Source organism: Sceloporus occidentalis, unplaced genomic scaffold (assembly GCF_023333645.1).
Source record: "Sceloporus occidentalis isolate IW3139 unplaced genomic scaffold, rSceOcc1.0.p SCAF_30, whole genome shotgun sequence".
NCBI classification, from domain to species: Eukaryota; Metazoa; Chordata; class Lepidosauria; order Squamata; family Phrynosomatidae; genus Sceloporus; species Sceloporus occidentalis.
Genome location: NW_028317010.1, coordinates 4366503 through 4381791, shown reverse-complemented (window position 1 = coordinate 4381791; position 15289 = coordinate 4366503). Strand labels below are relative to the sequence as shown.

The following is a 15289-nucleotide window of genomic DNA, read 5'->3' as shown; positions in this document are numbered from 1 at the left end:
AAGCCTCGCATACCTACAATTTGAAGAGATGTCTTACTATTTGTTTAGAACTAAAAATCTTCAAGCACGTTTGTGACCTCTTCTCGAATTAACAGGGGTCAGTGCGCCTCTAAAAGTACTGAAAAATCCGCAAGTTGTCAACTTCCCTGCGAGAAGGATGTGCTCTTAGATCCTGGATGCAGCTATTTAATGTTCCTGAATTGTTGTCCCCCCCCCCATTATTTTGTTTTGATCATTGGCATATCTCTATGGTGTCACTAGGGATCGCAGGGAAACAGTCCTACTTACTGAGAACTTCTTTCCCCTGATGACACGTTCATACCCTTTATTTTCTATTTCAGTGTTTTATAATTAAATTTTTTTTGCCCGATAGCTGCTTCTACCTGGGGGGTCTTTGTTATTCACTGAAGGCAACCCTAAGAGGAGGGGTTTTTATTATTTCTGAGTTCTGCCCTATCTCAAGTACGGAAGAGGGTAAAGGAGCTCTCTGTAAGTAGAACTGTCTCTTTAAATTGAACAGAAACAAACCATGGTTGTCTTGGCATAGTCTTATTCCACATTAAACAAAAATAAGACATAATAGTAATAGCGGGTGTCTCAACTACAATCATTTTGTGACAGAACACCTTCCTCATAGTAGGTATACTTGCTAGAGTATTGGCACAAAAAATAAATCCAATGCAAGTATCGCTGCATGCGGTCTTATTAGGGATATACCAGGGACTTGGCTTGCATCAAATTGTAAATATATGAACCATGCAAAAGTAAATCATATTTCAACTCTGGTATTACCCTATATGAAATGGGATGAGCTCGACTCGAATGCACAGTTGAATTGGTGAGGTGGCTTTTAGGAGATGTTCCCACATTAACTATACTGTACACAGGCTGGTGTTTGTCTTGTCCCAGGTGAAGCTCACTGTGATGGCCCTTCATGAAGCACATGAAATTTCTACTCTCCTGGAAACTTCTTCCAAGGGCAATATACACCTTAGTAGCTATCAATTTTGAGTTACCAGTATTGACCCAAGTTTCTTTTTTGTGTGGTAAGGAAGAGGAATGTTTTGAAACATCACATCATACCTGCATGGATTATGCTGCAAGCAAATATAGTCGCTATTCACTGATGTCATTGAAGGACACACTGCATGCAGGTTTTTCATCTCTATTCTGGGTACCTTCTGGTGACATTATCTGAGGTGACAGCGTAAAGTTCCGTGACTGCCTGCTTGACTTTGCCAGCTTCTTAAGTTCACTGGCAATTGAAATGCCCTTTCTCTTGTCATCTCTCGCTGCCTGTAAAAAATCACTTATATTAAACAAACACACAGCTAGTTATAGTTATCTAATCATCTCATACAATGTAACATAAATCTGAGGACCCACTTAATACATCTTAAAGTATTAGCATCCGTGTACAATGTTTAAAAATATCTTTATGGCACATTAGCTGTTCAACTGCAACAGGATTTCACACGGTTTTATACAAAACAGACATTGAAGCAGAACAGACCCACATGACATGTCACAGCAGAATACACAGTAGTGCTCTAAAAATGTAAACTATTGTTTTTTAACAATATAGCAATCAGGTGACCCTGCTAACTGGAATGGTTAAGTGAATAACATAAAGGCCAAACTCTAAGGCATCCTGTTCTGCATGGCCAAAAAAGGAGGAATAATATATGCGTCCAGAAATGACAAATTAGATTACTCAATAAGAAGTAATGAAACGTTATATAAAGGTGCATTAATACTGCAATCAAAATTAAAAAAGATTGCTAAAAAATCCATGTAAATCCATGTCACTGTGCTGTAGTCCGTGTTATTCTGGTCTCTAAGGGATGCTGATTCACAAGTTAACCTTCAGAAAGTTATATTTGTAATGGTAATTTTATCTTCAAAGGGACACGAGAGTGAAACGGACAAGCAGGTGCTTGGCAGGTTATCCATAAAATGCATCTGTCTGAAGAGCAGACATCTAATCCTGCAGAAGATGACCTACCGGAAATGAGACATCCTCTCTGAAATTGGATAAAGTGCTAAAACTATCTAGCCCAAACCATTTCTCCTGCATGTTATGGCTTCCTAATGCGGGAAGTAAAATATTGGGAGGGTTACCTGGACCTGCTCCTTTAGTTTCAAAATGAACTTCCCAGCTCCCTTCCATTTGCTCTGAGCTTGGTAGACACATTCATGGTCAGAGAGGACCCTCTGAGTTATTTTAGCAGTAGATGACTTCTTGTTTGAAGATTCTTTGGTTACTTCCTCCAGAAGTACATAGTCACCAGGATTTGGATGGTTCAATATACTGTATGAATACTTGGCTTTGCTCAGAGCCTGCAATGTTAAAACAAGAAGGCCACATTCTATAGATAACACTGTATATGTTCTAAATTGTAAAAGTATAAGTGAGAACACTGAATGCTCTAAAAAGGAAGCGTAAGCGAGTGGCATACTTCATGCATTCCCATTGAAGTCAGTGTATGCCAGCAACACGTCAGGGTTCAGAGAAGGATGCTAAATAAGATAGAAATCTAACTTTATAATGTTAATAGCATGCAGTTAAAATGTATTGGAGTCTATACAAAATAGGCTTCGATATGCATTAAACACGAAAACAGGGCTGGAGTGCGCCTTTCAACAGAACCATCACTGAACCCAGCAACGCCCTAGGCATGATAATAGTTCTGAAGTATTTTGATCTAACGTGGTGATGTCATCAAAACAACTATATAGTCTCAAATACGCTACGTAATTACATGAAAAATCCAGCTCTGATTCATCTTTTTTTCTTTTAACAACAACTCAAAAGAGTATGAAACTTCAAAGGTGCTGTTCAACGCACACAAAATATTGTTTGCACTTTGTTGTTAATCCAATAAACCTAAGCAGGGCTCTCATTATATTATTTTCCCAATAGTGTAATCACTGAAACGTAAGAAGCCTTTTCGGTAACTATCGAAACAATCTGCTCCTGTGCCTGATTTTGTGTCACATGACAGTTAAATGATCCCAACAAAAATTATGAATGATGAAACATTTTACACAGTTAAATAATTCTGTCTGACCATCTAACTATATATAAAATCAAATCTTTCCTTTAAAATTACCTTCTAATTTGTAACAAAAGCTATTACAATTAACCCCTTCACTATTCAGTGGCCGAATATGATAATGGAATCGGTGTCCGTGGCAGCGTTGAAAGGGAGGTGTGATTACCTGCTGAATAACATCCTGTGCGGTACTGAATCGTAACGCTTTAATAACCGTCCGCGGCTGTTCAGGAGAGACATCATGTACCTGGACAAAAAAACTCTCGTCGTCTGAGCTAACAGCGATATCTTTTTCTTCCTTGTCTTCTTGATAAACGTTTTTGTCATTCATGTTCTGAGAAACACAGAAGAAGAAAGTTTGTTACCAAAGGGTACACTACCAACAAACACGGCTTATCATTGCTTGGACTCAACTGAACTTAAACATACTTCCTCTTGAGTTTTAAGAATAATCCTTCCCACATATCCTTCTTCTGGGAACCAGCCGTTCAGAATCTGCAGGATGTCTTCTTCTGCGCCAATTGCTCTCTGGAATGGGAGCTTCTTGCACTCGTTCTTCTCTTTTGATATGAAGCATTTTTCCTCCATCAGAAAATAATCAGCAGGGTTTGTCTCGTGCTTTTGCATTGTTTCAGTAGCCAAAACCTGTAAGACAGCCGAATTCTAAAGTTCATAAAACAGAAAAAACAGATTTTCATCTCATCATGTAATTGCATTTAGTACTGACATACGGTCAAAAAGGAAAAGGTCGAAATCAATGTACAGTACATAAACATGTTTATTTCAGTAGCAATCTACAGCTAAAAATAAATGCATAAACTAATTTATAAATAATACCGCATGCACCATCCAGTTCTAAAAACCTGAGTTTGTTTTCTACAGAATTGTTCACGCTAACAAAAGAGTAGCCCAAAACGTGGCCTACATACATGTAATGACACATCAATCCATAAAGGTATTATTTGTGATCAAAAGAACATTACTGTAATATGCACAGCAGAAGCCGCGTTACAGTAAACCTTTACAAGACTAAAGAGTATTGTCGCTTCACTCTTTTCTAGGTCACGCTCAGACAAAGCGGGAGCCGATAGAACATGCCCGTTGTTGTCAGTCCATTTTCATATTCTTACAGCACTTGTATTATTATAGATTTACATAGCACCATCATATTCCACGGTGATGCACAATGGTTAAACAATGGTTAACCTGGACATAACAAGTAGTGCATCACATAACAATTTGGATTTACAGAAATAAAAGGTAGAATCTAGAAAGAAAAAATGTTTCTTTGCATCCTTGTTTCATATTTTGCGACGGACACTACATCCGCACGTTGACCTGCCAGCTATATTTGTTTCTATAAACTAAAAAACTAAAGCAAACTTCTTCACTCATTCCCTTTTATTCAAAAGAATTAACACTTTTACCATTTTACTATTATTTTATAAAAAGTTTAAGTTAATGACTTATTAGCATTTGTCTATAAATGCCAGGCGCTCACACAGAACCCTTGCATCATACGCAGAGACTGTTACAGACTGTGTGTTAATTGAGAACGGAAAGTTCCAGCAAAAACATTCTGGAGGCTAATAGCTAAAATATCTGTGTCCTTAACTCATTCTCCCATTAAGGATTCTCTCGTCGGAGCTGTAAAGCTGGAGGGGCGACGTATGTTCTTCATTCGTTTCTATACAACTATACGGGTATTATTAACATTATTAACACCATATAATTATTTTTTTTTTTTTATTTTTTTTTTTTTTTAAACACAATGCTAAATTGTTAGGAAGAAGTTATTATCAATCGAGATAATTAACCAAAACCACTTTCTGCTAAAATGCCGTACAACAAGAAAGCATAACCGTATTTAAGCGGGGGATAGAACATTCTGGGGTTGCATTAGTAATTTATATTTTCACTCGACAACTTAATTATCACCTGGTGAATTTATATAAATCATTCTCTCTCTCTATATATATATATATATATTTTGTGCTGAAATCCCAATTATTTAACCATTTGTGGTGATACTTTAATGTTACAAAAAATGAAACAAAACAGACATTTCAATGTAGTTACAAAATATTAGTACAAAAAACTAAACAGTAAAAGCACATTAGGGCAGCCCAGTAGACTTACCTGATCGAGCAGTTGCTTGGCAGTGGTTCCGCTGCAAATGTTAAATACGGAGAACGGTTCTGGCCCAGGGATTCCATGTATTGTCACTTTAAACACGGAATTCACCTTCCTTTCCTCAGAGCTGAAAAACTTCACAGAATCAGGGGGAAAAAACGCATGGTTAATATATGCCTGTATCATACTACATAAACATACAGCTAAACATTGATTGAATCAGAGACTGCACAGTGGGGGGGGAGAAGTGTGAAGTTACAATTGAGTAGAGCATGGTGTGTGCGTTGGGGTCCCACCAGCCCCATCTTCCTATAGCACCCTAAACAAAATGCTCCAGATACTCTTTCTTATGGTGGATGCCACCCGGTTTATTCTTTACATTACTAATATCAGTCGTCTAAATATATTATTCATATATCATAATATCTGTAAATCTGCCAATTTAGGGCAATAATGGAGACCGTCTTTGAAAAGGTGGAGAAAGTTAAAATAGAGAATTGTTCACCGCAATAAAGCCATAAAATGTAGCATAAATTCTAGAAATATTTACATTGACCTACCAACGAGGCTGGAAGTGCACTTCCACTTGGAATCTCCTCCATTCTTCTGCTGTTTATGAACAAAGTGGAGATTTCCAAGGACTCGTTATGTATGTTACGAAGTTGCAGGTGTCTGTAGCCTGAATGACATAATTCACAAAATAAATTCAGAAGGTTTTACTATAAGATCTAATATTTAATTTATTTTCCTTTTCCAAAGCGCAATTCATCCAATACAAAGAGCAAAAGCACAGATATTTGACTGCCAATCTAAAACTGTTTATTAATTTGCCCCTATGGATTCTGTAATGCCGTGAGAATTTTCCAGTATTTTAAGAATTAAATAGTTAACGGATCATGTGAACAGAGACTAGAACTATAGCAGCGCAAACAAATCGGAATTAACGTGTGTGCGGACGTCTAATTTTCTAGAGTAAACATCTGTATGCTTTGCAATCCCTTGTGACCAGAGGGGTCAAGGGACTGCTGACGTCAACTTGAATGTAAAATATGGCCTTTGAAACCGGCTCACATCTGTACCAGTCTGCCCCAGGTCACACAAAAGGAATTATTTTTATTACATGAGAAACCATGTCAAAACAAACCAAAAATAAACGTACTATAAAAAGCTATTCACACAACTTCCGAGATGGGACACTAATTCCCGAAGACAATTATTTGTATTATCTGTGTTCTCGAGCATATTGTTTACCAAAAGAATACATTTAGCCGTAATACTACTATAACATTTTGGGTATGTTTAGTCACATTGTAATAACAGTGACATTTAAGAATGAAAATGTTATAAAAATAATTCCATACTGGGTTAATGCTGGTGTGAGCGCTTAAGTTTTTCTTAAAATTGCAATTTCTTAACATTTGAATACAATAATAATACATCCATAAAACAATTTTTAGCAATTTACAATGTTTTAAAATATTTTACAAATCAGCACAAGTGGTTTATACTTTTTCATTGTTGCCCAATGACAGCAAGGTCATTATTTCTAGTGCGGTTTTGTAAAAGCTTTGTAAATTGCTCAAAATATTCTTTTATAGTTGTATTATTATTATTATTGTATTAACATTTTACGTTTTTCTGGAAATTGCAATTTCGTATCTATGAATTTCTTGGCGAGCGTCTGGTCTTTGCTTGGAGCTGCTGGTTCCGTTCTCTTTTCTTTTTCTTTTTACTCTATCCTTTCTTTACTAATGGCACAGACCTACATGGAGTACTAGGTCAGTGTTGACCCCTTCATGACCAGGAGATTCCCACCTTAGTAGCCAAAGCTTTTTTTTTTGCCATGTCCTTGTTCAATCACAGTTCTTTTTTTTCAATGTTTAATCTACCTACATAATTTATTGGGTTTTTTTCCAAGGACAGATCATTTTTTCTTTTTATGCCAAACTGATAGTTATAACATGCTTCCTGTATTCTAGCCGCATTCTGCATAGTTAACAAATGGCACATGCGCACCTACTGATGTAATTTTTATAATATGAAAATAATAAACATAATAAATAATTTGTATCTGGTTGAACTACATCTGGATTTGTTATAACTCTCAATAAAATAATTTTGTATGCGGAAAATGCAAATTTACCTCTCTTCAGCACCTTCAGAGGGATTATCCTCTGCGCAGTGATGGCAGAGCTGTTGTTCTCGACTACGGCAAAACGAACAAATACAAGATCTTCAAAATAAACCCGGAACAGGAACTGTTCATTCCACATGGGATTCAAGGTATTGCGATGTATGGGTTTCGTCCGAAAATGGCAGCTATCCACCGGCATCCCGAGGACATCAATTTCAATGCAAGGACTGCCAGTGCTGTTACTTGGACATACGTTCTGTCCCGATACAATCTGTACGACAAGTGTTACGTGTGTTACATCAAATCATATTACATCACTAATTAAATTTCCTTCAGAAACTTAGAAAACTGTCAATGCATTACCCAGACCACCTTATGATAATGGAAGCTAGGTAAATGGATGATCTATAATGGAACAAAACCATATATCACAGAAACATTTAATTTGATGGCAGATAAGATCCATTCATCCCATGAATGTTTAAATTCACTCACTGTATTTAAAAAAAATGTCGGTGCAGCCAACTTTAGCCCACTATAAGAGGCCGGAGAGACGAAAAATTGGAATCCTTCACAGGTTTTCGCTAATGTAGACAAAATCTAAGCTGCCCTGTTTGAACTGTGTTGTTGTAAAGGTCAATGAGTACAAACAATTCTCTGAATAAAACCGAGAACTATTCATTAGAACATGGTTTTAAAACTTACTGAACATTATGTTTAACAGTCAATTGGTTCTATAAACGTTAGTTTTATTATCTTGAACTATAGAAAAGGGTGATTTTGGTTATATTCATGCCAGAATAAATTACACATGAAATTTAGAGATGTCCATTTTGGAAATTTTAAATCTTATAATTTTGCTATTCTTACTCAAGAACTATTCTTATATCCCGGTGTAGTATATACATGCCTTGCGATTTACGTGATTTCAGTAGACAAAGATGGAGGGGCTTTCAAAAACGCTCTACGTCTTAAAGGTGAAATGTAGGGTAATAAAGGTTTATAGCACGTGTGTTAATAGTGTATATATATTACATATCATTACAGAGGAATTGACCATTGTAGAATATCAGTCCCCATAACACTAGTAGTATAATCATAATCATACCACTAAATGCAAGCTTTTTATAATACTGCTTTCTCACAATCTGGCGAGAACCAACGTTTAATACAAGCATATGTTGAAGAATCAAAGAATGAAAACACTTACAATGTTTCTATATAACACATAACCAATGTACAATGTTATACAGATCTGTGTAAAACAGTGAATCTAAAATATATATTTTTGTTATATTTGCTTTTAGATTTCATATTAATGAATTTAAAAATAAAGTTCTTACTGTTAATGAATATATTGCAGGTTCCATACTTTCCAAGTCTCTATCTAATGGAGAGAACAACTGGTGCATGGGACAGCTCTTATCCCATAATACAGGCGGCTTTAGGACATATCCACATCCTCCATTAGATTCAAACATGGCTGCGTTCAAATGCATTGGAAGATCTATAGGAAAGGAAACAAGAAAACCGGAAATCTGATTTGTACAAACAATTACATGACCACAATTTGAATGTGGAATCCTACAGCCACGGGAATAATTCACATATTATGTCATTTTTATATCTAATATTTACAAACTTCCTTTACATGTACATTTAGACGACCAATGAGATTTTGTTCAGCAAGTGTCATGTGCAGAAAAGTATGTGTGGATTTCATCTATGAATCTGCACTCTAATGAACCTTCTAGAATATTACCCAGGATTGGATGAACCGATACAAACTTCAACCAAATCCCTGTATCATTTCTCTGTATTGGCATTATACATTTGCTGGGAAATATTAAAATGTATGAATTAGTATGTCGTGTGCACATTAAATTTAACTTTTCAGGGTTCTGTAGCCACCAATGACATGGTTGCTTGACAGAAAATGAGAATAACTCAAGAATAATTGTTTGGTAAATATTGAGCTGCCTTTTTTGTGTGAAATATTTGGTATGGTTTTCATATTACCAAATATGAATTAACCGCCGTTTGCTTAATATTCACCTTGCCAATGAACCCACCCCTGGTTCTTAAACAACCGTGACAGCAGCTTTGATTCATCTACATCCAACACTTCACCAGTGAATAAATAAACAGCAACCAAGACTATGGGTAGTGGAAGATTCCACCTCAGATTATGACATCATTATGAGTACTTGGAAGAAGACCAAAGAAAGCAAACATATGGGAAAATGTAATTTCTAATGTTTAAACTTAACATATAAGATGACTGACTTCATAAAGAGCACCAGAGTTAAGCGTCCTCAGAATCATTCTTATAAAATGGGAGAATCTGTGTGAAATCCTAATGATTATAACCCTTACTACATACAAGCTCTTTGACAGCGCAATCATCATTCCAAGCTGAGGTCATGATGGGACCATGAACACAAGAGGTGTGTAGAACAATGTTTGACAAGGCTTGTGCGTGGTCCACAAGTCAAAACTGTTTCTGGAAAAAAACATTCTAAGAGGGCTACAAGTGAACACCAACTTCCACCTGAATGTGAACTCCAATGCTCCCTTGCTAGCTTAGAAATTCACGTGACACATATAAGTTCACACATTGAGCCACTGCTTCACAAAATGTCACAGGTAAGACTATGCTCTTGAGGCAGTTGTATTTCTTGATAATTGGCTGGCATGGCCATCTCTGCTGGAAGTAGTGAAACGGCTGTGGCACATATTACACTCTTGTGAAACATTTAACTAAAGTGCTTTAACGGAGCTCAAATCACGTTACTACCCTAACACAGCTCCACGATATCAATATCCACATTTATAAATGTAATATACACATTTGTATATACTTTAGAAGCATATTTTTGAACTTACCATCTGTTTGGTAATTTAGAGCAACTAGTTGTATGCCATGAAGCCAGAATATTAAAGGATGAGGGTTTGAAGAATCAATGCGGGTAGCCGCTGGATATGTCCGTAGCAGCTGATATGAAGTATGCTGAATCAACTTTTGCGAGTATCGCCTGCATAGACGCTTGGCCGCATTTTCATTTAGTGAAGAGATGTGGTAGCATCTAGGAGTCCTAATGATCGCACTTAGAGAGGTTGTAGGGTTGAACGGAGGAGAACACGGTTCATCCCAGCTCTGGCGTGTGTCGGATGTACCTTCAGAAAAATGGGGGCATACATACAGGTTACTGGAGGACCTAACATTTAACTATGTACCCTGTAAATAATCTAAAAACCAAATGACCAAAAATAACTACATGATGAAAGCATATTTGAATCTGGTTTTTTTTCTTCACTTTTTTTTGTGTGAAATGTCCATAACATTCAACATGAAAGATGAGTTGGACAACTATAATCCATATTAATAATATACTCAGGAGCCCTTGTACATGCTGCAGAATAATGCCACAAACCCATTATCAAATCAGATGGTAATATACAAACAATACCTTTTCCAGATGTTTTGGCAAGTGTCGTTGGTTCCCCAGGGCTTGTTCGGCCAGGATTGTTGCCAAAAATTGACTTCCTGCACTTTCTTTCCTTTCCTCTGCCAGATCCATACGGATTTAATGTTGAAAGGCCTGTTCCCATAAAATTAAGACTAATGAACCAAGAAGCAGACCAAGAGGGCATGACATTTTCCCTAGCCTTTTTAGATGACATTTCATGGAACTGAACCCGGTTATTCCATAATACATGACACTACTTAATCTAAAATGTGCCTTTTGCTCCAAATCTAGTTAAAGTAATATTCAATGCAAAACACTGCACTAAAAAATGCACTCTAATTAGTAGATTTCATTTTCTTATCTGACTATTTGCAAATGCCAATCACAAGGTTAGTTAGCTTTTATTTATTAGCCTACAGTAAAAAAATTAAATTGCATTCTAATTCATACAAGTTAATCCTACACATACACCTACACCAGGGTAATGTAACTTTTAATAAAGATCAGATGCACAGGAGAATTAGCAGTAATCACTGCCCCGTTTCATATATTCTTTCCAAATTGCTTTGGCATCAAAAGGCTGCTTATCTAGCCTTTTTATGGTTGCCAATTATTTACAGTTCGACTTATACAATTATAATGGGGAATATCAGCCTTAGAACAGGCAATGTCAGGGATGTATTCCCCATTATAACTGTATATATATAGGTGCCATGCTGTAGGCGATTTGCAAACTAAAACTTATTACAGGATTTTTGCATTTGCAGTGTATAAGAACAATATATTTGTTATTTATGTGAAGGTAGGCTGGCTTGAACAAAGGGTTGGTAAATGTCAACAACATGAATATGGTTCCAAACCAGCCCTGCAAATACTGAACAAAAAAGTAAGCTTTGTATATCCTTTTAAGTGTTAACATATATTGTCTTCAATTTGTAGCTGGAGGGTCCTGAGCTTTAGCAGTACACAAGAGCTCGGCCAAGAGGGATGCTCTTTATCATTATATTGATGTTATTCCGAGAAGTGTCAATAAAAGCAGTTAGCTTTAAATGGAACTCTTTGCACTATAATCGTTACTGGGGTGGTTAAGCATCCACAACAGTGTGAATCTCACCTTCAAATTAGATTGTTCCCGTATTCAAATACATCAAAACGACACATTCAGAACAAGAAAACGCTATTGATTTAGCTTAAACCAAACACTCCCATGTGCAATCAACATTCAGGATTATAATCATTACAAGGGATACATACCAGGAAATTTCACAGCTTGGCAGTAGATGATGAGGTCAGAGAGTTCTGGAGCGATCTGTCTGCTTTCTTTTTTGTTTTGAGGAAGATAAAATTCTTCATCCAGTTCCATGTCATAGACCTATGCCACAGTAACATGTATTTAACAGGCGGCTTAACATTTGCACAAGTCGCCAGTGTTGGCAATTCCCATTTATCCTATTTATAACAATTCCGAAACAAAATGTGCTACCTTTCCCTTGTTACTGATGCTGTTACTGTCAGCCTTCTTGATCCTCTTGGGTGCTTCCTCATTGTATTCAAACTGAAGTTTGTCATTGGATTGTTTAGATTCAGGACGGTCATCAAGAATATTATCTACAAAGAATTAATTTTTGGTTGACATTGTAAATATATATATTTAGGGTTACATGTAAAGTAATGTATTTTTAGATACCAAGAAACAGCTTAAATCTCCACCAAAACTCAAACAGTTAAGACAGGAGACTAGTGGGTACGGCTAAATGGTAACATCGTCCATGGCACAGGAACACACCTGAAACACACACTCATGGGCCATTACAAATATTTATATATGTTTTGTCTTTTAACGAAAACTCCTAAACATTTTACATGACTGAAATACTTAATAAAAAAAACCATAAAAACTGTAGAATGAGCATGCACTATGTTGCTCAAAATTAAGTAACATTTAAGTATAAAGTGCAAAATGCATAACGAGTGCATGGTATCTAGAACATAATGTAGTATGCATTAGACACGATATGACACATGCAAAAGTCCAGACCTTATTGGATTTAGCGTTTCGTATGAGTATATTGAGTATGTGCTTAATTAACATAAAATAAATTGGACAAATCCATGCAGTTAGAATATCCATCCATTTATTTTACCTTCCTGGCTGTTAGGAGCAGGGGAAGCATTAAGGACATCAGCTACAGGAAAAGAGTTAAAGAAGCAATGAGAGAAGGAAACATTAATCAGTAGACAATACAGGTCATTATGATTCATTAATTGGTGGTACTAAGCAAAAATTGAAGCGTTAATAACACAAGTGACTTATCTAGGCAAGGTAATAAAGTAGAAGACCATGTTATAAGCTGGGATACATGCACTGAAATTAGTGTGAATTAGCAATAAAAAAACCCATATACCCTCCTGTAAGAATTTGGATGGCCGGGGATGAAGCCGTGGGTAAGCCTGGAGCCACAAGGGGTACAGAGAGCTCTGTTCCCCTAAAATTGTTTGTTAGCAGATCTCTTGCCATTTTGTTGCCCTTGACTGTAGACTTATAATATGATATTAGTGCCCCTAATAAGTGATACTATCAAGTCACGTATGAGAGAAGGTATATGGAACTTTGAGCCATTGGATTCAAGGCAATGGAATAAGGTAGTGATCAAAGGGTCACTACTCAAACATATCAAATTATAAAAGAGGCCATCTCTGCTAAAAAGTTAAAAAGGGGAGTATCTCCAAAACAAGGGTTATATCACAACATCTACAGAAAATATAATACTCCCAACATTAAGCATTGAAATAGTTTCATGCCAAAATACGGTATATATATAGCGGGTTGGTGTCAACATTAAGAAGACAGAACCTTATATCCAAGATTTGCTATTGCTTTCATTTCCAGTATCAATGACTGTTTGATTGTAGATAATGTGGTCATTAAACAGTCATAAAGGTTTAACCTCTTTTCTCCAAAAACACATTAGTATTTTCCATAAAAAGTAACTATAAAACTAAAAACATAATTATTAAAACTGAACAAAAGTCCAAGTAGCCCCAATTACTATATCTTCAGAAAAAAAGGAATGTAGGGCGCTAGACTCTTGGATTCTTGCCAATATTGTTAATTCAAACCCCAACAAAACAAATGAAAATGAAGCAGAGAGCTCTGAATCTTCCTTTGCATTTCATAGCTTTTTCACTCTCACCCTTACTCATGCTATCTCAACGCGCTCTCACTTACACTCTCACCCTCTCTGTCAATGTCTGCCTACCTCCTGCACCGATTGGAGGAATGGGGAAAGACTGTTCCAGTGGCTCCACCCTTTCGAGGAAGTACTGAGTGGTCAAAATAATGCAGACGGATTCACGGTGAAAGAGAGGAGCAGAAACGCTACTTTTTCTCCACGGATCCACTTGCATTATTGGCCTTTTGGAGTACTTCCGCAAAAGGATAGAGCCACGGCGCACACTACAGGGACACCGTCTTCCCCGTTCCTCAGATCAACGGTGATTATTTGCGCAGAGTCTCCGCTCTTTTCGCAGAAGCCCTCTAGGAGGCCGGGTTAACTGTTAAGACATAAGACAGAAGACAGAAGACAGAAGAACAAGAAGAGGCTAGACAAGAAGTGGAGCTGCAGAAAAGGAGATGGTGGCACAGAAGTGGTCAGTGGAGAAGTTAGGGAGATATTGGGAGACAGCGTGAGAGAGTGTGAGTGAGGTTGAGTGATAACATTTCTGAATGGAAAAAGCCCTAAAATTCAAGTTGGTGCCCTCATAACTTCTAGTAAGTAGAGGATTTCAAAAATGTGCTTCTCATACTGATAAATGTGATGCTATGGAAAATGGGAAGATATGGTTGAATATGTTACAAGAGGCATGGGTGCGATTGCCTTGTGAAATTATAATTTAGTACAACAGAACATATTGTTGGTTAGGATGTAAGGGCAGATAAAACTTGCATGCTCCATGGACCAATATACTGAATCCACATCACTGACAGCGATCTCTTCAGAAGTTCATAAGGTCAGTGGAACAGACCCTCTCCACAAGCACAGACCGCTTAACCAGCAACACAACAGTTACTGGCAGTAAAATGCACCTTTTACATAAATATTTTACATACAAATATGTTTGCATGTTTAAAATCAGAGACCTATATTGTTTTGTATAAACAAATAAACACAACTTTTATTTTCTACAAAATGGCCAAGATAAACTAACTTACCATCAGAAAGAGATTCATAGTCATAATCATACTCATCTTCTTCATCTTCTTCTTCTTCATTGTTGGTGGTGTTCATCACGGCAGTGCCATTGTTGGCTTGTGCTTGCATGTACGCAAGTTGATGAGCCTAGAGAAATGTAAAAGTGCATTTTATAGGAAAGAAATGTGAATAACAATCATTCATATTTACAAATTTGCTACCTATATGGATGGTAAGGAAATTAAACGCACAATGGATTTAGATGTAAACATGATATCCACATTACTTCTACTATCAAGCACT

General features: G+C 36.7%; 1 protein-coding gene across 1 annotated transcript in view; it reads right to left on the bottom strand.

Moving 5' to 3' along the window:
- Positions 1-1116: 1116 nt before the first annotated feature.
- LOC149298936 (1-phosphatidylinositol 4,5-bisphosphate phosphodiesterase epsilon-1-like) overlaps positions 1117-15289 on the bottom strand; it is a 104532-nt gene continuing 90359 nt past the window's right edge. Inside the window, exons 19-32 of the mRNA XM_089486787.1 lie at positions 15007-15133; positions 12938-12979; positions 12277-12401; positions 12048-12165; positions 10794-10925; positions 10210-10500; positions 8667-8830; positions 7333-7594; positions 5750-5868; positions 5196-5324; positions 3486-3701; positions 3223-3390; positions 2122-2340; positions 1117-1296 (exon numbers count right to left, since the gene is read on the bottom strand). Of these exons, the coding sequence (XP_089342913.1) occupies positions 1117-1296; positions 2122-2340; positions 3223-3390; positions 3486-3701; positions 5196-5324; positions 5750-5868; positions 7333-7594; positions 8667-8830; positions 10210-10500; positions 10794-10925; positions 12048-12165; positions 12277-12401; positions 12938-12979; positions 15007-15133 (2292 nt within the window). The remainder of the gene's footprint in view (positions 1297-2121; positions 2341-3222; positions 3391-3485; positions 3702-5195; positions 5325-5749; positions 5869-7332; positions 7595-8666; positions 8831-10209; positions 10501-10793; positions 10926-12047; positions 12166-12276; positions 12402-12937; positions 12980-15006; positions 15134-15289) is intronic.